At 40.0% G+C, this 26279-nt stretch overlaps 1 protein-coding gene across 1 annotated transcript in view; it reads left to right on the top strand.

Moving 5' to 3' along the window:
- LOC139691372 (uncharacterized) overlaps nt 1-26279 on the top strand; it is a 48130-nt gene that overhangs the window by 19799 nt on the left and 2052 nt on the right. Inside the window, exons 2-6 of the mRNA XM_071589165.1 lie at nt 13982-14949; nt 16748-17330; nt 19243-19413; nt 19505-20394; nt 23106-23673. Of these exons, the coding sequence (XP_071445266.1) occupies nt 13982-14949; nt 16748-17330; nt 19243-19413; nt 19505-20394; nt 23106-23673 (3180 nt within the window). The remainder of the gene's footprint in view (nt 1-13981; nt 14950-16747; nt 17331-19242; nt 19414-19504; nt 20395-23105; nt 23674-26279) is intronic.

Below are 26279 nucleotides of genomic sequence, written 5' to 3'. Positions count from 1 at the left end.
ACAAGGACTCAATCGCCCCGACGTATATGTACATATTTAATCATACGTTTCCTCTTTCTTCTTTTTAGATAAAAAGAGACATGACTGTACTTTTTAGATAACGCACTCTCTAACATGGGTCGACCGCAAGAAAAATGGCGCATCTTCCGTATTTCCTAACAAATGACTAATTTGAAACAGACTGGGGTGAGATCATAGCGTAGAGATGCGGCTGTGCTCCTGTTGGTTTAAATGAAGTGTTTTGAGAAACTAGTGATGTTTCATACTTGTCCGGCATCGCTGGCAAGGAGGCTGATTACAGATCTGTACCGAGATTACTTCCTCTATCGCTGATGCCTCCTATTTCAAGGAAATTTGGATTTGTAACCCAGTTCTTTCATTTCAAACCTACAATTCTCTCATGCCATGACTATTTGGCGTTCAGTATAACTACTGCAATAATGGCAGAACCGCGAACTTGGAATATGTGTCGCTCTGTAAAAATTGGTTGTATGTATAATACAGATTCTGAAAGCTTCATGTGTACACTGAATGCATGGTGCCAATTTATTGACGTACATTTTGCTGTAAAGTCTTTTTTCAAGAGAAAACCACACGAAGGGACTGAAAATCAAAGCCAAATGCGCGTTTGAACAACTTTTGGCGACCGTGCGGGAAAATATTTTGTATTACAGTGTACAAAATTTCACCGTAAGCAAAGGCGGCTATATACACACTGTCAGTATTTAGATTATGGATCAAATCGATTCTTGAAATATATATATCGATGCGTCCGCTTAATCTATATCGCAGTCATTTGGAGAAATGATGTCCTGTTAGAGAGAGTTAGAGAGTTGCATGGTAGAAGAGAGGAAGAACGTTCCAAGGAAGAAATATGTGAATATGAAGGTTTTATACATAAGAAGGAATGAGTGCAATCCTTCGTAAAACCAATCTCTTAGGCTTGATAAATAGATATGATGATGACACAAAAAATAATAAATATTTATGCCTCACTTTGGAAAATTAATGTGACTTAATAAAATTAAAAGTAATCGCCTGTCAACGTATTTCATTTGTTTTTCGTTATTTTTTAATAAATTTATACCATCGATTTCATCATACCGTGAATAAAAATCGAACTGTTCCCTTTCGCAACCTCTTTTTTGGTGAAATTATCACATAAATATATGATGCGAGATACGAGGTGTAGTTTTTCTCTTTGGCTTGTTGAATATCCATCACTTAAGAGCGATGGCATTGGCAACATAGAAATGGAGCTGCAGGAATTCGAGTTGATGGGGCGACCGTATACGCGGGGGAAAAAACTCATCCTCGCATGTCGCCGTTCTTTTCTTTTCACAGCCGCGAATCATTCGCCGTTGAGAGAAAGATTCACTTTTTTTTGCGTTGCCGAATTCCCGGCATCAGCGATTTATACTTATGAAAACCTTGATATCCTTTTCATACCCCTAGTGTAGGGCGATTCACGTAGAAACCTAGACGAAGCTTTAGTTAAGGATATGAAATGAATGAATGCATGTCGTTCAGTTTGTTGCGAGGGTCGAGTCAAAGAAATCACGCCAGACGATCTGGAAAACGAAATACTCCAGGGTCCCATGCTTGTCCACCCGGAGTTTTCCGAGGAGACGGGTGTTGGGTTTGCTGGAACGGGTGGATCACTCGTTACAACCATTTGCACGACGGATCATCCTGCGCGTTATCATCTTAATCACACTTCGTGAGATGCTGAAAAATCCACACAGCACTTGTTTTCCTTTTGAGCGTACTATTCCGTAAAGGATCGAACGACTGGTGCGCGCAACGTCCATATTGTCGAGTGTGATTATAAAAACATTTGAAATCAAATCGTAGTTTCTTTTATCATCAATGTTTCGAAGTTTTGGAATGATTATAATAAAATGACCTGGAAGGTAACGGGAAGCCTTAACGTGCCGAGCGACATCTCACTAATTTTCTCTTTTTTATTGACAAACAAAAATCGTAACTTTGTTTCCTGCGTTAAATAGCGTGTGAAGAATTACACGTACTTGCGAAAGGTGGAGGACAGAGAAGCATATGGAGGACGTAAGAAGAAAAGGAAAATTGATCGAACAGTTGCTGAGGCACGATAATTTTCTAAATGCCGTAATTGAAGGAAACACGGAGATGGGAAGAATTAGAAATGAAGACCACGGATGAATTCTGGGAAGCAGGTAATGGAAAATGTCAGTGCAAGGAACTATGAGGGGATGAGGAGATTGGAACAGGTTACAGGTTGGAGAGTTGCCACAAACCAATCCTCGGTGTGATGATAAGTCTTCATATCCTGCAGCTTTTCCTCTTTTTTGGGATGGTATAAGTACTGATATAAACTAGGCTTCCGGTCAACTTCCTCCTGGAAATACCACAAATGAGACCATCAAAATTCTTCCTTACTCGTTTTCCAAAATTCTAAAATAGTTCTGCTGGGATGTTATCATGAGGCTTATTGGAAGAGTCCTGGGTAAATGTAATTAAAAAGTTAAAGAAAAATGTAATCTTTCGCTGTTTAGGCCTCATTTAGAATACTCGTCTAGTATAAATGGGATCCTCATGAAGTGGGATTAATTGCCGAATTGGATCGCGGGCAGCGTAGAGCAGCTAGATAAGTAAAACGTAGTAATTTCACTAAATAACTTTGCAGTTTCCACATAAAAAATTTTTATGTGGAAACTGCAAAGTTATTTAGTGAAACCCCTGTTCGCAATGGATTTCCACCAAGTCTCGGCCTCAAACATCAATCAAAACGCAGTAATGATAAACTGAGTAGAGTATCCAAAATATCTGAGGATAGCTAGGTTGGGAATCACTCAATTGAAGGTAGGAAGGTTGAATTACAGATCAAATTTCTTGCATAAATTGGAAGGATGTCTCTCTAGCAATGATGTTCAAAATGTATTATTACCCCCATCGTACTACGGTAGGAGAGATCATATCAATAAAATTAGAGAATTAAGTGTAGAACAGATAGATTTCAGATGTCATTTTTACCACGAACAATAAGGGATCAGAATAAAATGACGTTTGTCCGACCGCGTTAGGAGGGAAAGATGTCTTGATTCAAGGTTAGTCTGGTGTGCAATCATTTCTTGCCATACGCCCCAGTGGTGGCCCTCAGGGTACTAAATAAATAAATTTAAAAAATATTCTTTGAATTTCGTTTTATTAACTAAAACTAATCAATTCCAATGACCTTTTTCGATTAAATTTCCTTTAATGCCTTATTACCTCGCAGTCCCTTTAATGCCTTTTTTCAACTTCATTTTTGGCCCTAAGCTTTCCTTATTGACAAACGAAACTTCTTTTTCAACAAAAATGCTCCTGAGATAATGTACGGTTGCTCGGTATACGTAAGTGCATATCGTTATTCATCTATTGTTGTAGATCACCTATTTTTTCATAAGTTGAATTTAAAAGATCATGAAGTTGAGAGAGAACCTTTTGGTAGTTTCAGGGTTGCATGAAAACTTAATGATTGAATTGCAATGTCAATATTTACGTACTTTTAACAAATTAAGATAATTTATAGACTGGCAATGTAAGTGTCTTTAATGCGAAGTACAATTCTTGAATTTTGCGTTCAAACGATTATAATTCATCGAAATTCAGCAGCAGTTTATTTTGACGCCGTAGTATGTCCTATCTCGCTCGGTACTCGCTGAATGGAGGATGACTGTTTCATATCCGGGCGGGCACCCTGACCTCCCCGAACTGAAATCCAAGCCATGTAGTGGGTTCCAGGGTACCCGTATTTCTCGGAGATCACCGGTGACACAAAAGAGAGACGGGGAGTCGAGTGAATCCCCCAGACTCCATGCGATATCTCTCCGCACCTCTCTAATTGCCCGCGGTCTGTTCTCTGCCCGCACGCGTGCGCGGTTTCGTTCAATCTCCGAGCTTTCCTGGGGCTTCCCGGCATTACCCAGGATCCATTGCGCATTTCCGGATCTTCCGGATGTTTACTTCGGACGTGTATGCAGACGATCCAACTTCCCCATCTCGTATTTCGCATCCGCGAGAGGGGAGGGGCAGTTGCTAGCAAATAAATATGGCCTCTACCGAATGTTCGTAGGATTCGCGATCTCACCTTACGATGCAATGACGGTGCGGAAATGGAACTCGCGATATTTGAATTTGAGCGCACATTTAAATAGAGCGCTGGTGTGTATTCACCCCCTGCCACACACCCTAGCTGTGGCTTGCAGGGTACTAAAAAGTAAAAACAAAAAATATAAAAAATCCTTGTAAAGACTGGCACCCTCCCGTGTGATCTAATCAGCAGAGTTTGATTGTTTCCAAAGGAATCATTCCGGTATCAGTCAAATTTTCCTCTTCTCTTTAATCTCATTTGACACGCTTTTATTTAATCTTGCAAAATTCCCCTAAAATATTAGCCGAGCATCTGGTCTGTCGAAAAAGGGTAAACTATTGTTTCCTAGGGATTTGCCGCCATTCTAAGGGTGAATAATGTTTACATTATTACATATCATAAGGAAGTCCGGCGTTTTACAGGTATGTCAGTTTTGGATGTACACAAATTTAGCACCGCTACATTTATCAGCCTCACTTGCTGACACTATGGTTAACCCTTCCTATATTCAGTAGGCATCGCACATCTATTCATTCCATCCAGTATGTCTATTTTTATACTAACCCTCCGTCGCCTACCTGACGTTCTCTCCTATACCACAGTCTTTAACATTCCATTCCCAAATTAAATTCTCCGTAACCACATTTCCTGTCTTCCTACGTCATACCGACGTGTATATCCTTAACATCCTTACTCAAAGGCCATGTCATCATTTCACTCCTTATTTAGAGGAAGGACTGGTTAAACGTTAACGCACGGTGGTCATAAACTAGAGCGATAGTTTACCTACCTCAGACGTGAAGAGGGTAAAAAAAGAAACTTTGCACTTCCACATAAAGATTTAATACTTCACAAGACCATGGTTTCGAAGCTGCACATTTCATCACCTGATAATGATGCGCAGCATCGAAACCATGGTCGTGTAAAATATTAAAACTTTATGTGGAAGTGCAAAATTTCTTTTTTTAGCCTCATCATGAAGGAATTTCACAAATTTAAGCCTGAAACTGCTATGTTTACCTCAAACGTGTTTTGGGCCAAGATGGTCGAGGAACACATGAAAAGAATTGCGATAGGTAAATAAGCTTTCAAAATGAGGAGAGAATTGATGGCCAAGACGTTGGGTAGGGATGGTAAAAAATGACTCGTTCAAACTTTTATTCATACATGGTACCTTGCAAGCCACTGCTAGGGTGTGTGACGAGGGGGAGCAACACACAAGACTACCAGAGACGCAAAATACGTATCCCTTCTAGCGTGGTCGGACAAAAGTTATTTTGTTCTGACCCCTTATCGTTTGTGGGGGAAATGAAATCTTAAATCTATCTATTATACATTTATTCTCTCGAATTTTATGGAAATTATATCTCCTACCGAAGTACTATGGGGGTAATTATACATTGTCAACATCATTGCTAGAGAGACATCCTTCCAATTCATGCCAGAAATTTAATGTGTAATTTAACCTTTGCTCCCTAGCTCCTCTAACAATTTTGATACGCTGCGCAGTTCACCTTATCAACGTTTTACAAGCCTAACTCCTCAACGCTGGACGCGATCCAATTCGGCTATCAATATTACCTCTTGAGGATCCTATTAATACTATCAGCCTAGCTAGCGAAAGATAACATTTCTTCTTAACCTTTCCGTCACATTTCCCCTCGCATGTGCTTTGAATATTTTGATGACATTCAGCGACTTTAATCTTTAAACTTCGGTAGTTGACTAATAATGCAGATAATGTTTACTTGACATATAATGTTAGCTTGGCAGATAATGTTTACTTGTTGCTTGAATATTTAACGGGAATCGTTTTCTTATTATTATCAAATCCCTTCTAAAATGATTTATCCAATGCTATCCATTTAATGCTAACTGACCCATTGTAGTCATCTCTATCACTGACTCTCATTTCAGTTAAAGCAAAATTATTTGGTAAAGAAGACTTTAGAGACCCACACTATTTGGCTGCAATTTAACCTAAAAAAGCCCTGCAGTGCTTGGATATTCTTCTCACTACACACCTGGCGGTCTCAAACGTGTAGGGGTTTCCTACCCGATTGTATCGCCGGCGTAAGGTCGACCAAGGAGGCCCCGATTTCCCTAAAGCAATGGCGCAACCTCTGACTAATGCATTCCACTCGGCACCAAAACAGAGGCCCACGATTCATCCTCGGGGCAACTTTGATACGGAGCGTGGTTTAGTTTGGCGCGACAACATGACCCTTGAAATAAAATGATAAGCGTAGATTGGAGACTTTTGGAATACGGGTGGGTAGAAGGATGGAAATGGACAGGAAAAAAACAAACGAGGATGTGCTAGCTAGCGAGGTGTGGGAGGAGAGGGGAATCTTGGGAGAAATCCAAAAGAGGCAAGAAAAATGGGTACTGAGCATTTTGAATACTGATGTAATGGTGAAAACTAAAATATACTAAGAGGCAAGAAATATACGTCAGGCAAGCGAGGGGGATGGATGGCCTTTTGATCCGAATGAAGGGAGTGAATATATGTGGAATTGAAAAATGGTTAATTGTATTCTGGGGTCAGGTTTTCTCTTTGGCGTGGTTAAGTAATGAATATGTATTAAATATGTCGAGAAATCGATGTCTAAATAATGAAATAATATTATTATCATTGCTCCCACCAGCACGGTTCTATGAGTCATCTGATCGCCAAAGGGTTTTAATCAGGTCAAGGTCCATGGGGATGGACTTTTGCATGAATTTTGGACGTTACGATTCGCCAGTGAAGTTAATGGGTGAAAATAATTACACCAGAGGCATACAGCAATTTTTAATCTGGCGGACATTGGCAGATCGTATGAAACTCATGTTAATGTCCGAGGATCACTTGTTAGTGGTAACCGAGTGATAAGAAGCCAAATGACATACGTATTGTTTCAGTACGATTCCACACAACACAATCGATCAGTATATAGTATTTTAGTACCCTGAAGGTCACCGCTAGGGTGTGTGGCCGCTTCTTTCTCTGGAGCACCCGCGCTACCGGCAAATGCTATGCTGACACCTACTATATTTCTCTTTAGAAAAACCATGGATGGTTGTATTTCTTGGACTTGTGGATGCATCTAGAGACAGCTATAAATACCCTGAAGCGCATTACGGGAACCTGAACACACTACAATTGACCTGATCTCCACGCTTATGGTGTCTATATATATATAAACATATACATATATATATAAATATATACTCATATATACAGAAACAGATATAAGGAAAAGGGATAGGAACACACATAAAGGACGAACACAATAGAGGTGGGGAAGGTGGAATCGAACGGATCACAAGAGTAAAAATATTTCCTTGACTGGGACTCGAACCTCGGATCTTTCCACTTGCCGGGCGGATGCTCTTAACCACTTGAGCTATCGAGGTAAAGTAATTTACCCTGAGATCCGTGGGTTTAATATGTCGCCAAGCGCCCCGATTCTTTAGCCAAGAGATGGCGTCAGGGGGCTGTTTCACCCACCAAAGGAGAAATACACCACACACAAGAGGGAAATGACAGTGGGTTAGAATTCATACAACATCATACAGGAAAGGAACAGTGCGTTTCGTGGCACGCATAGCCAGAAGAAAGAGATGAGCCACATTGGCCAAATACACGTTCAAACACGAGATTCCGCCATATGGCGAAAAAATATTCATTCACATGAAATAGATATAAGAAAAAGGGATAGGAACAAATAAAAGATGAACGCAGGAGAACACCTATGTTCGTCTTTTATTTGTGCTCCTATCCCTTTTCCTTATATCTATCTTCATGTGAATGGGTAGATATGATTATAAAAACACAGTAATCAACCCGGACGCCGGTTTGGTAGGTGATGGTAGAGTACACTCAGTACTAAGCCCGACGGCATGTGAAATTCACACATCAGGGTAGGGGGGCCAGTTCCTTTCCCTGTGACGGTTATGGTTTCCTAGGAAGACCTGCTACCCGAAAAATCACATAGCTTGGTGGAGCTGCAAGTGCCCAGAAACTTGCCCGGGAATGGAACCCGGGACCCTCAGTAGTCCAACGTCTACCCCTGGACTACCGCGACCTATATATGTGTAAATATATATATATATATATATATATATATATATATATATATATATATATATATATATATATATATATATATAAGGTTGTAGTCCGGGAAGGGAAATATATATATATATATATATATATATATATTTCCCTCCCCGGACTACAACCTTGACGTGGTGGAAGGGCTTGTGCGTTCCGATGACCCCTAGAGCTGTGCTGGCGGGAGTAATAAAAATTGCTCCTGGTAGGGTCACCCATGCCAGATAGGTCGAAGGTTAGAAGCCAGACGAAAGGTAGTCCACGCAGCGTCTGTTCCTCAGTGAGGCGGCTGCAATGGCGTCTGACCCCAGTGGGGCGGCCAGTAAGTGATGGTGTCACGTTAAAAACACTATTGAGGAAGGCGACAGGAAACCACCTATTTATCATTCCCAAGAAAAATATGATGGACAATAGAGATATTTTGAGTCCTGGCAACCACGGGGCTCGGCCCAATCGGCCGTGTGTCGTGCCCGGCAGCGGGGGAGGCCTCCGCGGTCGTCATCCCACGGAACCCTTGCAAGGGAAAACCAGCAGCAGCAGGACAGAAGACGCAGGAGAAGAAGACCAAATTAGTTAGAATAGGAACGTGGAATGTTAGGACAATGATGAGGACAGGGAAATTGGAGAATGTTAAGCGAGAGATGGAAAGGGGAAATATAGATATTTTAGGTCTATGCGAGGTGAGATGGAAAGATAGCGGGGATTACTGGAGTGATAAGTATAGAATAATATACAGTGGTGGGGACGAGAGCCAACGAGGGGTTGCCATAGTATTAAATGAAGAGGTAGGAAGAAGTGTAGTCAACATAGAGCAGGTAACGGATAGAATACTACTAGTGGAGATAAAAGCAGAACCGACGAACTTAGTTATTATTCAGGTATACATGCCAACGAGCAACCATAAGGAAGAAGAGGTCGATAGGATATACGATCAGTTAGAGGACATGATCGCGTGTGTTCCTGCAGGGAAACATTTGATAGTGATGGGGGATTGGAATGCGACGGTAGGCGAAGGAAGAGATGGTGATGAGGTGGGGGACTACGGTATAGGCACGAGGAATGACCGCGGGGAGAAAGCAGTTGAGTTCTGCAGGAGACAGGGGTTAGTCATCACCATAACTTGGTTTAGACACCACAAAAGACGCAGGTATACATGGAAAATGTCAGGTGACTCGGGAAGATATCAGCTAGATTATATCCTGGTTAGACACAGGTTTAGGAACAGTGTGATAAATTCCCACAGCTTCCCGGGAGCGGATGCGGACTCAGACCACAATTTGTCACAAGTTGTTATGAAATGTAGCGTACATTTCAAAAAGATAAGGCAGGGGCGGCGAGTTAGAAAATGGAATGTAGAAGCATTAAATGGGTTGAAAAGGAGGGAATATAAACAGGCGGTAGAGAAAATCATGGAGGATGGTAAAGGGCTAAGTACTATCGAAGAAAAATGGGCAAGTTTCAAGAAAAGGTTGTCTAAAGCCACAAAACACACTATTGGAACCGTTAACGCTAAAAGGACTAGGAAACCATGGATCACGGATGAGATGATTACAAAGATGGATGAGCGGCAAAAATGGAAGAATATAAATACAGAATTAGGCAAAATGAAGTACAAAGAATTGAACAATAAATTGAGGCGGGCAACAAATAAAGCAAAAGAAGCATGGTGGAAGACGCAGTGCGAGGATATGGAAAGTCTGCAGAGGAAGGGTGAAATCGGTGCACTGTACAGCAAAGTTAAATCGTTATCGGGAAGTAAGAAAGGAAGAGCTATGCTAACAGTTAGACATAAGGCAGGTAAGGTTATAGTTGACGCAGGAAAGATCCAAGAGAGATGGAAGGAGTATATAGAAGAACTGTATAGTAAAGAACTCAGACCAACAAAGTTAGGCATTGAAAAAGAAAATGACGTAGAGGAAGACAGCTTAGGTCCAGGAATACTAGACAATGAGATAGAAAGGGCATTAAGGGAGATGAAACTAAATAAGGCCATGGGGGTAGATAACATTCCCGTGGAACTTTTAAAATGCTTAGGAAAATGTGGGAGGAAGAGGCTATATGGGCTGATCCGTAGTATTTATGAGGAGGGAATCTGGCCGGAAGACTTTGTGAGATCAGTTTTAGTTCCTATTCCAAAAAAGGTAAAGGCCACGTCATAGGACAATTAGTTTGATATCCCACGCAGCTAAAGTTGTTCTCAGGATCATAAACAAAAGGATAGAGAGTAGGGCAAATGATTACTTAGGGGTTGATCAGTTTGGGTTTAGGAAGGGGAGAGGTACGCGTGATGCCATTGCAGTAATGAGATTATTAATCGAGAGGAATAAAGAACACAACCAGGAGGTATTTGCATGTTTCGTAGATTTCGAAAAAGCGTTCGATAGAGTGAATTGGGAAAAACTAATGAGTATTCTGCAGAAAATAGGAATAGATTGAAGGGAAAGGAGGCTAATCTGCAACCTGTACATGTCTCAGACTGCTCAGGTGCGGGTGGGAAACGGGGAGTCAGGATGGGCAGTGTTAGGAAGAGGTGTAAGGCAGGGTTGCCCATTATCACCGTTGCTGTTCAACCTGTACGCAGAGGAAATGATCAAAGAGGCATGGGAAGAACTGGAGGTAGGAATGAAGGTAGGCGGGGAATTCGTAAAATCAGTTAGGTTTGCTGATGACCAAGCTTTAGTTTGTCAGTGAGCCAAGGGGCTGCAAGCATTGCTTAGTGAATTGGAAATTCAGTGCGACAGGTATAGGATGAAAATCAATATTAAAAAAACATAGGTTATGCGATTTTCTAGAAAGAAAAAGGCTAAGCTTAACATTAAAATAGGAGGGCAAAACCTAGAGCAGGTAGAACAGTTTACGTATCTCGGTAGTGTTTTGGACCAACACGGTCAAAGTAGTAGGGACGTAAGGAGAAGAATTTCGCTAGGCAAAGAGGCTTTCACAAGGAGGAGGGAGTTGATGACGGGGACGTTGAGTAAGGGTGTTAAGAAAAGACTCGTAAAAACTTGGATTTGGAGCACAGTTATGTACGGCGCGGAAATGTGGTCATTGAAGCAGGAGGATAGACGTAAACTGGAGGCTTTTGAAATGTGGGTGTGGAGAAGAATGGAGAAGGTGAAATGGACAGAGAAGAAAACAAATGAGGAAGTACTTGGTATGGTGGGCGAAGAGAGGGGTTTGTTGGGAGCAATCCTATGGAGGCAGGAAAAGTGGATGAAGGGGGTGTTGACCGGCAGTGGGATGTTGAAGACTGTGATAGAGGGTAGAATGTAGGGCAAAAGAGGAAAGGGAAGGAACAGGATAGGGATGTTGGACGGGATGAAGGGAGGAAGAAAGTACTCAGAGATGAAGAGGGACCTGATATAGAGTAGGATGATGGATTTTGTGTTTTGTTAGGAGTAATAAAATATTTGTTTGGTAGTTGTGTCCATCCAAAAACCTACCTTAACCGGTAGATTACCTTAAAAAAAAAATATATATATATTTATATATATACCTATATATACATATAGCGATGATATAGAAACACCCACATGACCAGTATAGTATTTGGACAGCACATTAGAACATAAATAAAATAGATAACACTTAAAAGGACACTCACGTTGTAGATTGTTCTATCTCTTGGCCTTCTCTGAGGCCTTCTTCAAGTAAGACTGAAAATTATCGGAGAGAAGTTCGCAGTCTGGGGGGGTGGAAGGGTGATCGTCCAGGGAATGCTGGGAGGGGAATTAAAGATGGTGATTAAGGGTGGGAACTTTAAAAGATCAGAAAGCTAGTATGTATCAGCACAGCATACACTGCAACCCTTCCAACCTTTTTTCTGGATCCGCTACATAGATGACATTTTCATTCTATGGACACATGGCTCTGGGTCTCTCAATAATTTCTTATCGGCCTTAAATTCATCTTTCACTGTTAAATTCACTTCTTCCATTTCAGGCTCAACCATCACCTTCCTTGACACAAACATCTCCCTTCGCAATAACAAATTCACCACTTCAGTACATATCAAATCCACTTACCATCAGGAATACCTGCAGGTCACCAGCAGTCACTCTCCCCACCAAACGCTCAATTCCCAACTCTCTCTCTATCCGCAGACACCGAATTTGAAACACCACAGCCACTCTCAACAAATACCTCCGCAATCTACACTATGCACTCCTCAAACGCAGTTACCCAGAAAAGCTCCTACAAAATAAAATCCACCGCTCCACCCAACCACACACACCACATAAAAACAATATCACATCTGATGCAGGACTCAACCTTTGTACCACTGATTTCCTCGGATCCCATGGACTGAAAATCTTTCTTAAAGAACTGTTTCCTGTTTTACATGACCTCATCCTTACTATCCCAATGCCCCTCTCTCACATATAGACGACCCGCCAATCTCAAAAACCTTCTGAGACCACCAAACCTTTGGCCCCCCTGACGAATTTCCTTGTATTTCCCCTACTTGCAACCGCCCCCGATGTAAAACATGTCAACTTATGAGATCTGCTCCCCTTTCCCCACAACCCCTCATTGCCCCCTCACCTCATTCCCTCGCTAATTGCCTCTCAAAAAACATTATTTTGACATGCAAACAATGCACTTCATTTTACATATGCGAATGTATTACCCCCAAAATTCATTCGAATGAACAATCACCACTACTCCTGCAATTCCGCCTCACTCTCTTCTCTTCCTATCCTTTCACATGCAAATTCCCAAAACTTTCATTCGACCAGTGTTTTGCTCTTAGCATCCTAAAATCCCTACCTGATTCAGCCACCAATATAGAGGTGAGAACTCGTGAATCCATGAATCGTGCCGGTTATGGTATATATATATATATGGTATATACCATAGCCGGCACATATATACCGGTATATACCCGTGGTGGTAAGTCCTTCTCGGACCGTCCTACCTCCCTATGCCGGCTCGGCCTCGGATTCGGGGTCCGGGTGGATGTATAGGTGGGATGAGGCCTGAATTGGTCAGTCGGTCGAAACCTCGACAGAAGGAGAGTGCCTCCAGATCTCCTACTTAATTGCCTCTAGTTTTTGCTCTCCTATTTAAATGTTAGGCTTAGCCTTTCTCTTTCTGTATTGCTGATTAATAATGCTTAAATATTTTTTTAAATTATTTAATTCTTTAATTTTCTTTCAAGATTAATTCAACCTAACATGGTTTTGGTTCATTGTCACAGGGCCCCTAAAAGGTATGGTGCCCATTGGATGGTGCTTCCCTTGCCTAAATAGTAATTCAGCATATATTGAAAAATCGCAAATTGTAGATAGAACAACAAAAAATGTGGATCTCATGAAATATTAAATGTAGTCTGACCAGTGTAATCACATGGGAAGCATCTTCATTTAAACAGAACTTAGAGGTGTGCATGTGTGAGTGCATCCATGCATATATGCAAAAGCTTAGGGAGGGTATTGAGTGATTGGGTTTCAAGAGGAGTAGGAGGGGTAGGAAAAGGTGGAGTGAGTGGTCGAGGATGGGAGGTTCTTCCTTCCTATTTTTTCCTGTGTTCCATCTTACAACTGTGTTTTATGGAATTCTTAACCTGGAGATGCCATCTATGTGATGAAACTGTGTTAGGTCACCAACCGTAAAAAGGAAAAATACCACATGCAAAAAAACAACATGGAAAATTACATCCACAGCAGCGCACACACTCATGCAAAAATCCCTATGATATATTTTTATGAGGCTAACAAAGTTTTTCATTCTTGCACCAAAATAATTTACCTTTTATTGTGTGCATATAGGCTCCTACTCTCTTCTCCGGAAACCCAGACTTGTCCTCCGCCATTCAACCCAAGATGTGGGAGCCTTCCTTGAATTCTTCAATGCTGACACCCTTAGCATTTATGGTGAACTCGAGAATGCAGTCAACTGCACTGTTGAAGGGGGACATCTCCTGGAGGTAAACGGAATCCTACAGAGAATCACAAATGTGTCCATCCAGAGTTCCCTACTCTCTGAAACATGGAAAGCTCCAAAGGAAATGGGAATAGGTGACTCTGATGTGCTGCAGACAAAGACTACCTTCAACATATCCTACAATGTCGAGGGGAACTTGACTTGCAGGGACACCGTTGGAGCAGGTCTGGTCTCAAACACCCTTTTGCTCCGGTTCAGAAACAGGGAATCTGTGATTGTTGCATTGAGAGGGGACTCAAATCGCAATGCCTCTGAAAACTATAAGGTCTTGCGTCAAGTTCACAAGGATTATGCCCAGGTAACATATTTGAAGCAGGAGGCAAGGCTTGTGGAATTGAAGCACCTGCCTGAACCAGAGGCAGTGCTGAGAGTGTCTTATTACAGTGAATCTGGGGTCTTTGATCAGAGCAAGGTGTACACTGCTGTGAAGGAAGCAACGAAATACATCACCAAGGAAAATAAACTGCAAAGAAAGTACATCCGAGGCACTCGATACTGTCCCTCTGTGGAAGAGGGCAACTTCGCTTGGCCCATGACCTTGGCTGGCTCCACAGTAGTACCTGAAAATCCATGCATAGATGGCAATGAAACTCCACAGCCCAGACGAGCTTGCTTGGGGGATTTCTTCAAAGGTGTGTACTGGGATGGGCTGCCACAACGCCCACACTTGTGCCTGGATACTGGAGAGAGGAGCACAAGACTGTTCAATCTCACAAAGAAGCTCATTAAAGATGATTTGTTGGAGTCATTATATAACGAGATTTCTGATGGGACACTTCTTTCTGCTGTTGAGGTAAGCACAGTTATTGAATATCCTCTCTAAATTAGAAAATTATATTTTTTTCATTTGAGGTCTATCCACAAGGTTCGGTAAATACTTACTTTTGAATGGAAAAAATTAGCAATTATCTGAACCAGTCAAACTTCGTCCTTTGCATCAATATTTGAGCATTTTTTATACCTTTTATCTTTCTATTTTATATTTCTTTCAATTTACGAGGGTCATCCGGAAAGTAGTACCCGTTCGTGCCGCATGAAGTGCTGACGACGCGAGTAGCCGCTGGACGAGGTCAGATAGCTTCAGTGGCTTGTCTGCCTTCTCTGAGCCAAGTTGCGTGACGCTAGCATTGCCTGTGTTGTTTCTGTGATTGTTTACAATGTTTAAAAAAATTGAGAACGCCGCCAGCTGTGAAGTGAGGGCAGTGATTAAATTCCTCAATGCAAGAAACGTTCGCCCATGTGATATTCATCGCCAATTAAAGGAGGTGTATGGAGACAATGTAATGGACGAGTCGTCTGTTCGGCGGTGGTGTCGCAACTTCAACATGGGGAGGGGGAACACACACGACGATGAGCGTTCGGAGAGACCGTCTGTCATTACAGACCAACTGGTGAGCTCAGTTGACGAATTCGTGAGGAACGATCGGCGCGTCACAATTGATGACATCTGTGAGCATTTTCCCAATGTTTCTCGAACAATTGTTCATGAAATTGTTAAACACCATCTGCATTATGCAAAAATTTGTGCAAGATGGATCCCTCGCGTATCTCAATGAGCTGGCGGCGAAGGACTATGCAGCAGGAATACAGAAACTTGTCACACGTTATGACAAATGCCTTAATTTGCTTGAAGATTATGTTGAGAAGTAGTTTAAAGTATCCTCTTTCAAATAAAATTTTTTATGTTTGTTAATATTTACTTTTGTGTCTTTATTTCACGAACGGGTACTACTTTCCGGATGACCCTCGTACTATATCCTGACATTTCAGTAGCTTTCAATCTTAATGTCTATATTATTGATATTGCAGAAAAGTAAACTCCAGCTAGTATAGATTTTCAATTACGTTTTTCTTTTTTGCAGATATACTTAGTTTGCATCATAGATTCTTCTTTGCTTGTGCCATTCTCCTTCCTCCCTCTTGCTTCTTTAATCATTACAGATCCTTTTCCATCATAATAGAAAAATGCAACTCTTTTTCTTGACTTCCCCAGTTTTATTAAAAGAATTTCTACTTTGCTTCAACTACAGTGTCATCTTTGTTTTGTATTTGCTTATTCTGGGGCTATATTTTTCTTCTTCTTCACCACATAGGTGAGTATCCCTCAACCTTTGCACCACCTATTTCCCACGGACTGAAAACCTTTCTTAAAGAACTGTTTCCTGTTTTAAATGATAATGACCCTACCTCATCTCTACTGCCCCAATGCCCCTCTCTTGCATACAGATGACCCACCAATCTCAGAAGCATTCTGAGATCCACCAACCCTTTGGTGCCTCCCCCTGAAAAATTTCCTCATATTTCCCCAACTTGCTACTGTCCCTGATATAAAACTTGTCCATTCATCAGATCTTCTCCCCTCTCCCCACATCTCCTAATTGCCTTCCCACTTTGCTACTATGCTAATTGTCTCTTTAAAAAAATAATCTATCCTCTTTCATGCTATCAATGTTCATCATTTTACAAAGGCGAATGTACTACCTCCTGCGCATCCACATGAACAATGACTGATATTCTTGTGATTCTGCCTCCCTCTCTTCTTTTTGGTAATTCCAATGTTGGCATTATTTCATTACTCTATCTTTATACAGGTCTACTTTGTAGCTGAGGCCTTCAGAAAGACCGCTGAAAAAATTAGTCAAGCTTCTTCTGACACTTCAACACCAAACATCTCAACTGTGGTCTCTGTCATGAGTGCTGTTCTCAAGAGTGGCAAATCAGTCATAAAGGCCGCTGATGACTCGTATGGAACGTCTAAGATCCTATTGGAGTCAGCGCTTGGGCTCATAGTTGGTGCAGCATCCCCCATGCCAGTCCCTGTCTCTAGCCAACAATTCTCTGCATTTGCATCTAAAGCAGGAACAGGCATTCAAGGCTTTGCTTACATCCCCAGTAAATCAAAGAAATCATCAGGGAGAATGGTGACTTTTGACCGTAATAACTCAATTAATAGGGTTTTGGCCAGGAGGCCATCAGTGCTTTGCTACCTTAACAACCAAACAGAGGAATACAGCATAATATCCACTCTCTTTGAAGATGACTCACTATTCAGTGCAGCTGAGTACCCCACAATGAAGTTGGAAGGACCTGTATTTGGAATGAAACTATTTCAGAAAGGAGGAGAAGACTTGGATGAGGCCAGGCCCATTGCTCTAATGACCCGCTTCCATCACAGTAAGTCTCTTAACGTCGCACTCTAATGAAACCGTGTGGGTGAGCCCTTGACTGATGATTGAGGCTATTGGTTCACTGCAAGTCTTTCCCTGATGGAGATCAGTTTTGGATTTTGTGCCAGTTTGATTTGTGGCCCACAATGCAGCACTGATTATGGTGACCAAATTATTGGTTTTTGAGTGTCTATTTAGGTATATAAACTCAGGTTCCCTTCTATTTATATATCAATGTGATGTAAAGATGGGTGATTAAAAATGAAGGACAGATTCCTTATCACAACCACATCTCTCATATTGCAGCCCTGGGCATTAGGATTTTTCAATGTTTTGCACTGACAAGAGGAGCAATCTTACATTTTTCCACAGCTGCAAACATTTGTGGAGCATATGACATAATTGCAAAGTATGTGACATCTGTTAAATGAAGAAAGCTGTTAGCACATGTTTAATCATTGGTCCCGAGCCTGATAATTAGGAAGGAGCAGGTTTGATTGCTGCCTTGTAGAATGGTGAATTCACTGATTCAACAAGAGCGACACATGAGGGTTATTCCCTGTCCTGGTTCCTTATCTTAGGGAAGGACATCTTTATTTATTCCCATTCACCACCGTAGTCAAATCCTTCATCACCATTGAAGGCTTTCTGCTAGGAATGGTCCAAATTCCTGTGGTTGATCAAGTTCACTTTCCAATTTGACCTCCTAACTTTTTGAAAGCCCTCCTGAATAATGACTAAATTTTATGGATCTTCTTTATCTTTGCCAACAATGAAGTACCTATGACTTATTTACAAACCCTATGAGCACTGCACTCCTGCCCACAGTCAGTTCAATATTATTCAGAAGTCTGACTCATATTGTCTCTCCTCTAATCTCACTATTCACTCATAAACTATTGACTTAGTTCATGCTCCCTGCTGCTCAGTCTATCTCATTTCACATATACCCGGCATATAGCGATAATTCCCTTCTCCAATATTCTTTTCTAAGTTCACAATTTTCAATTTCTCTTCCTTAAACATCTTCTTAGCATTCCAGGTCCCTGTCATCACCAATAAAAATCAGTTATCACCCTCTTCTGTCTTCTTTTCTACTGCTATGTAAGATTTTTATGCAGTTATGACCTCAGAGGACTTGCCTCCCCCTCTGCTGTGCACCTCACTCAGAGAGATGAGCCCCCAATCACAAGGATTTATTATTTCATTGCTTCCTTCTGACATGATCTCATTAGGAAAGTATAAGAAATGGATTCAATTCTTTTTCCTCGATAGTGTTTCTTAACATCACGGCGTCCCTTAAAATGGTGCCTTTCTGAAATTGAAATTATATGGCTTTGTAAACACCTAACTTAGGATTACAGCAAAATATCCACTAATAAGGTAGATGCTGTGTGGATCTCCTTTGATTTGGCTTCTATCCTTCATCCAGTTTATTGGGGTTGGCACTAGTGAGGGGGATAACCAACACTGAATAGATTGGAACAGGGATCCATAGAGCACAAAATCCTTTCCACAATACCAAGGTAGTAGTCCATGAAGATATTGTTTCTACATGCATATTTCAATATCAAAATGCAAAATGATATATACCTACAAAAAGAAAATAAGATATGTCCACACTAGCATTGGCACAAGCATGAATTTATGTCTAATAAAATGCATGGCTGTATTAAAAATTTTCTGCCTGTGAGTAACTTTAGTAGGTATCTTGCAGAGTCACTATTTAATATGCTGATAGTGGGCAGAGTAAAGACATAATTAGTTTAAAGGTGTTTGGAGTGATATGTAAAAAGTATTTCAAACAAACTCCATCTATTATATGAATAAAAATAGTTTTTATTTCCCTATAATGTTCATTATACTTGGATACATACACTAATTTTTCAATTGAAATGTTTACCAATTGCATTTCTAAGGTTCTGTGAAAAATTATGGAATGCAGTGTGTATCCTGGGAGCTGACCAGAATTGGTGGATGGTCTAATAGCTGCACTCTGTTTTATTCGTCAAGCAGTTTTACGGTTTGTTTGTGCATAGTTCTTACAGCACGGGATATGTTTTTCACAATAGTGAGAGATGACACACCAGGTGAGTATTTTCATCAGTTACCAAAATTTTAAAAATAATGATAATTTATATTGCATCTACTGCATAAACAGGAATTTTTCAAATTTTTCAGATGAACCCAACAAGCTACTTCTTAAACTTCTACCTATGAAAAGCAACAATGGTGCTCTTTTGACAATATTTAGAGCAGAATTGAATAAATCATTTATGCAAGATCTAGACCGAGCAATGTCTTGTCTAATATCTTGGGGAAGCGATGATTTCAACCTTACACAGACAGCAGTCTCCAATGAAAGAACAGAACTAACTCCAATTGGAAATATCACGTACAGTGATGATCAGAAAATGCTCTTCTTTTCTATATCTTCCAATAAGGAGGGATATTTGCAATGCAAAGATAACTTAGGGCTTGGCTTGATTTCAGACAGAATTCTTTTGAGCATACCAAACAGTGCTTCAGTAGTGTTCTCCGGACAGGAGTTCAACCATCAGATGAGAAATGTCCATGACTTCTTTGAGACAAAGTATGCAAATTTTAATTTTAGCACTCTCTCTGTTGCTGATGTAAGTGGAGGTGTGATAATTCGCATTACACGAATGTCAGAGACTAACCACTTTGACTTCATAAATGAATTGAGTGTATTTTCATACAACTTGAGTCACATGTATGGACTACCATCACCAGTTATCAGAAGCAATCACTTCTGCCTCCAGCATGACGATGGTGGCTTCACGTGGCCCACCATCAAACCAGGTCATTCTGCGACACCAATTAACCCATGCATCAATGAGTTTGGTGCTCCGGGTCCAGCCCGTAAGTGCATTGGAAGCTATGCCATGGGTGTCTATTGGGATGCAAGTCCTCCGCATCCTGGTCCATGCGAGCAGCCATCACAGCGAGCAAAGAGACTAAAAAACCTCTCAAATAATGCCATCGAGAAGGACATTATTAAAGAACTTGCAGATTCCTTAAAGGATGTAGTGAATATAACACTTGTTGAGGTGAGTGTAGTCCTATGGAGGATTCCGCACTAATTTTCTCCTTTACTATTCTGTTTCACCCATTGCAATATTTTTATTAAGTTGTCAAATTTTTTGAATATTTTTCAATTGACTCATCAGAGCCTCATAAAAAGATTGCATTTATAAGAATGATATGCCATAAAAATTTATGGCATAGAAAATCACATATTAATAAATCACATTTTCAGTGGTTGCCTTGAAAAAAGTATTTGTAAATGAGAACAATATTGAAATTTGTTTAGAGCATCCCTGAGTTGCTTAGCCGGCTTAGTCTTGCCTAATTTACTTAGAGCTAATATTGTAAAACTTAGGAAATTCAGGGCTCTTTTTCTTAGATATGGCCAATTTTAGTTCTTCACACATATGTGAAAAGGTTGGCGGTGTGGTATGCATCTCTCAGTGACTAGATGAAAGAGTACAGAGGTAATGCTGTATGAGTGAATGCATGAAATATTATGCATATTTTAAATGCTAGCATCAGGATTTCAGCACAATTAGATGCCTGTTAAAAGAGTTAAGGAAAGATGGTGCAATACTTGATGAACTCAGTAATGTAATTGATGAAAATGCAGGGTACGTATTGTCCCTTCGCTGAAAGTAATGAATGCAAACAATATGAAAGCACAGAAGCCTTTGGGACTGAGAGGGCTTTTGGTTTCATCTATTCTGATCATGTGGACAGGAGTCTTCTCAATGGGTTCTTTGTATTGACCATGGAGATGAGGAGGGTCAGATATTTTTTATTGCTGGCCACACAATTGAAGAAGTTTCAATGGGCCTCACTCTTGTTGTTCGTTTTAAGACCTAAAATGCAGTTAAGTACAGGCTTGGAGATGTCTTTCCATCAGATGTCACTTGACCTAGATTTATCTGTTGGAAATTTTGTTTGGGTTCGCATTTTTCATATTCTTTTATTTTTTTAGAGATTTACTTAATTTTATGAATATCTCGAAAACATTCTATAAATCATTTTATTTACATGGTTATACGTACATACGAGGGTCATCCGGAAAGTAGTACCCGTTCGTGAAATAAAGACACAAAAGTAAATATTAACAAACATAAAAAATTTTATTTGAAAGAGGATACTTTAAACTACTTCTCAACATAATCTCCAAGCAAATTAAGGCATTTGTCATAACGTGCGACAAGTTTCTGTATTCCTGCTGCATAGTCCTTCGCCGCCAGCTCATTGAGATACGCGAGGGACCCATCTTGCACAAATTTTTGCATAATGCAGATGGTGTTTAACAATTTCATGAACAATTGTTCGAGAAACATTGGGAAAATGCTCACAGATGTCATCAATTGTGACGCGCCGATCGTTCCTCACGAATTCGTCAACTGAGCTCACCAGTTGGTCTGTAATGACAGACGGTCTCTCCGAACGCTCATCGTCGTGTGTGTTCCCCCTCCCCATGTTGAAGTTGCGACACCACCGCCGAACAGACGACTCGTCCATTACATTGTCTCCATACACCTCCTTTAATTGACGATGAATATCACATGGGCGAACGTTTCTTGCATTGAGGAATTTAATCACTGCCCTCACTTCACAACTGGCGGCGTTCTCAATTTTTTTAAACATTGTAAACAATCACAGAAACAACACAGGCAATGCTAGCGTCACGCAACTTGGCTCAGAGAAGGCAGACAAGCCACTGAAGCTATCTGACCTCGTCCAGCGGCTACTCGCGTCGTCAGCACTTCATGCGGCACGAACGGGTACTACTTTCCGGATGACCCTCGTACAACTATTCACTACAGTTGGGTAACTTCATAAAATTTAAGTAAGTCTATTATGTCTAGATTCTTGAGAAAGTACAATTATCCTCACCTCACAGGATTTTCCACTAAGTTTTTGTTAGCCATAGTTAGAAAGCCATGGGTCACGGTAGTCCAGGGGGTAGAGCATTGGACTACTGACCGAAGGGCCCGGGTTCAATTTCCAGGCAATCCACTCTGGGAACCTGCAGCTCCACCCAAGCTATGTGATTTTTTTGGTGTCAGATCTTCCTGGGAAACCATAACTGGCCCAGGGAAAGGAATTGGCCCCCCTACAGTGATGTGTGAATTTCACATGCCATTGGGCTTAGTACTGGGTGAACTCTACTATCCCCTACCAAACCAACCTTGGGGTTGATTACTGTGTTTTTGGTTTTATGTTGGTCAGAAAGCCATTAAATTCACTCAAGTAACATGTCCTCAAATTCTTGGGTAAGAAATGCAGGAATTCTTGAATAATTAATAAAAGCTCTTGGATTGTCAAATATTTCTTGATTGAAGTGCACTCATCCCAGTACTGAGGTTCAGAGTACATAATAATGGCAATAATAGTCACTCGATTGCATTAGTATATTTCCATTTAATCTTTTGATTGTGAAATTAAAACCAAAATATTAATATTCAAGTAACTTGCCATTTAAACAATTAGTATCATAATAGTGAATGGAATGCTGCTGTTCAACTTCTGATGAGAAGCACTATCTGCAAGTGTAAACCTATGTACTAAACAGAAAAGTCTCCTGTTGGATTGTTCACAGCCCTGTTGCTAGTGAATTGCATCATCATATATTGCAAAAACTTTATAATGAGATGCATTTGTATAGTTATATAAACATAGTTATTTATCGAATTTCATCAACTAAGTAAGGATATATGTGAGTTAACGTTTTTTTTTCTCCCCTCAGACCAACCATTTGAGGAAAGCTTTGAAGACCTTGGCCAAAGAAGTTTCTAGACCCAATTCAGAAATATCAAAGCCCAACATAACTTCAGTGGCCACTATTGTAAATGCTTTCATTGAAGTTGAAAACAAGATTAAGTCAAATACGGAAGATATAAAAGCAGATGTGTCATCTGACTCATTGTTGGATTCCATTGACAAATTGCTTGAGAAAGCATCAACTTCTACTGCAACTCCTGTCATAACGTCTCACTTCTCTGCCGCAGCAGTGTCACCAGGCACTACCATCAAGGGTTTCATAACAAATGGCAATGACATTACACCTGTGTCCGACAACAGTACCATTGTTGATGTCGTAGCCAAAGCACCTCAAGTAGGGGCTATATTACTTTATGCTCCTGAGAAGGTTGGTTTGACATACACCAACTTTCAAGACAGTACTCTTTTCGTGAGAGCTAACGGGACAGAAGATACAAGAGTGGCCAGCCCGATTATTGGTCTGGATACCTTTGGTCAAGAAGAGGAGGCATCATCCAAGTCAAATATGACTGTGCTTATTGTTTTTTCTCAAGGTGAGACAGAGTCAAAAGATCTCCTTAAAACTCTGAGGTTTAAAATTGAATCTTCTGAATTGATACAAAATAGTCATATTTCACCTACAGGAATTCTGTAACAGGCAGAATTACTCCAGATCACTCAACAGAAATTTATATTTCAGGTTATACTAATATCGATTTGTACTTTAGATTGTATTAATTTTGCTGCCATGATGATTGTCTAATTAGTAGATATGTGGCTAAAATTATCATATGACATTTGTATGGGTGTGCAAAACAGTGAAAATGCTTGACTGGTATTGGTATTAAATGGATTTCATAATTAGTCACCAAATATTAATGCTTTTGAGAAAAAGTCAAAACAGGATTACATCGAAACTGAAGAGTCTTTGTAATGTGTGCAGGCATACCCAACATCTTGATAGTTCTGGTTGGATATAGTGAATTCTTTTAGACAATGGAAGACATAGTATAGTTCAAGCATTTGATATTTTTTTTAAGTTGAACCGTTAGTTCACTGTAAATCATATTGGCATGAAGCAGTCACTGGAAAACTTGAAAAATGATGATTAGATGAAGAATAGTGTCTATTGGAAATGACTTATAACATGAAGTGAAGCTTTAGTTCAAAAGATAAGATGTTTAGCTATCATCATTGTTATTGGTTGTCTATAAGGGAGGTTCTGGATGACACACAGACCAAACAGGGCTACATCATTCTTTAGCTCTGTATAAAAGGATTTAAATTCATAGGCGGTACTAAATTAAACTGTTTTTCAATTCCACATATCTTCTGCCTCCCTTCATTCCATCCAACAATCCTATCCTTTTGCTCCCAATATGTTGCTTGCCTAAAATTCTTCTCTCTATCACAGTATTCAATATCCCATTCCCAAGGAAAACAATCTGCATTCATTTTTCCTGCCTCATTAGAATTTCTTTATCAATCCTCTCTGCTCTCCCACCATACCTAGAAATTTTTTATTTGTTTTCCTTCATGTCCACTTCACCTCTTCATCCTTCTCCACACCCACCTTTTAAAAGACTCCAATCTACATCCATCATCTTGCCTCTGAATTTTGAAATATTTTTTTGCTAGTCAGCCAAAGGATTACAAATATTGATGAGCACATTAGAAAACCAGTGTAAATAAAACAAAGGATATAAGGTTTTCAAGAAATGGACTGACTAAGTTAAAAATTAAAAAAGAAGGCAATGGACTAGAGCAAGTGGAAGTTTACATATCTCAGAGGTGTTTGAACCAAAATGGTCAAAGTAATAGGAGCATAAGGAGAAGAATTACATTAGGAAAAGAAGTTTTCACAAGGAGGAGGGAATTGATGACAGGGACGTTGAGTAAGGATGTTAAGAAAAGGCTTGTTAAAACTTTGATAAGGAGCGTAGTTATGTAGGGTGTGGAAACATGGTCACTGAAGCAGGATGATAGACATAGATTGGAGGCTTTTGAAACATGGGTGTGGAGAAGGATGGAGAAGGTGAACTGAACAGAGAGGAAAATGAATGTGTAGGTGTTAGGTATGGTGGGGAAGGAGAGGGGATCGAGATTTCAAGAGAAATCATAAGGAGAAAGAAGAAATGGATGCAAAGCATATTGATCGGCAGTGGGATGTTGAAGATTGAGATAGAGGGGGAATGTTAGGCAAATGAAGAAGGGGCAGGAATAGGATAGGTGCATACTGGACGAAATTAAAGCAGGAAGGAAGTATATAATAATAATATATTTATTTGTCCAGCAGACACAGTGTACAGTATTGAGAATACATGACTAGAGGACATGTCAATGGGATATAGATCCCATTATTCCCAAATAGAAGTTCAGATGCAGTTATGACAGGAAATTAATATGCCCTTTAGTTTTACATAAATATTCATTTACATATAATAACACTCATCAGCCAGGTATAGAAATAAATTCTTCTTGAATAGTGAAATTCTTGTCTCTTTTTTAAATGGTCAGGCAGATTATTAAACAATTTTGTGCACATTGATGCTGGTCCTTTAGCTACTAAAGACAGGTTTGATGTTTTCACATGAATATCTCTATATCTTCTGGTATTGTAACAGTGATAACTATGATTCATTGTAAAGTAACTCTTGAATTTCTTAGCATTAGTCATTGCTAAAAAGATATATAGACATGGTACATTCAGTATTCCCAAATATTAAAAATAGGTCGGCAATGTGCACGCTAAGGTTGATTACATATGGTTCTTAGTATTTTTTAGAATACTTGATTTAATGAGAATGATGTCCCCCAGATTACAATTCCATAAGAAGTTACAGAGTAAAACAAGCCATAAAATAACATTTTAAGACATCTAAACTTACAGTGTGTTTTAAAACTGATTTCTGGTAGTAAACTGAATTAATATTCTTACATACCTGGGAGATATGTTCATCCCACTTATATGTGGAGATAAATAGGGACAATAATAATATGACGGCAATAACTGTAATAATAATAATCCTTGAATTGAAGTCCTTGTTGCTGTGTACCTACAAATACATAATCTAATGACATTTTTACACTGTTAATTTACGAGTTTTATATTTTGTCTGTCAAGATATTATATACTTTATTCTTCTACAATGATATAAAA

Source organism: Hetaerina americana, unplaced genomic scaffold, assembly GCF_022747635.1.
Source record: "Hetaerina americana unplaced genomic scaffold, ioHetAmer1.1.p SCAF_33, whole genome shotgun sequence".
NCBI classification, from domain to species: Eukaryota; Metazoa; Arthropoda; class Insecta; order Odonata; family Calopterygidae; genus Hetaerina; species Hetaerina americana.
The sequence above is the reverse complement of the archived record's forward strand: the minus strand, read 5'-3'. Positions and strand labels throughout refer to the sequence as shown.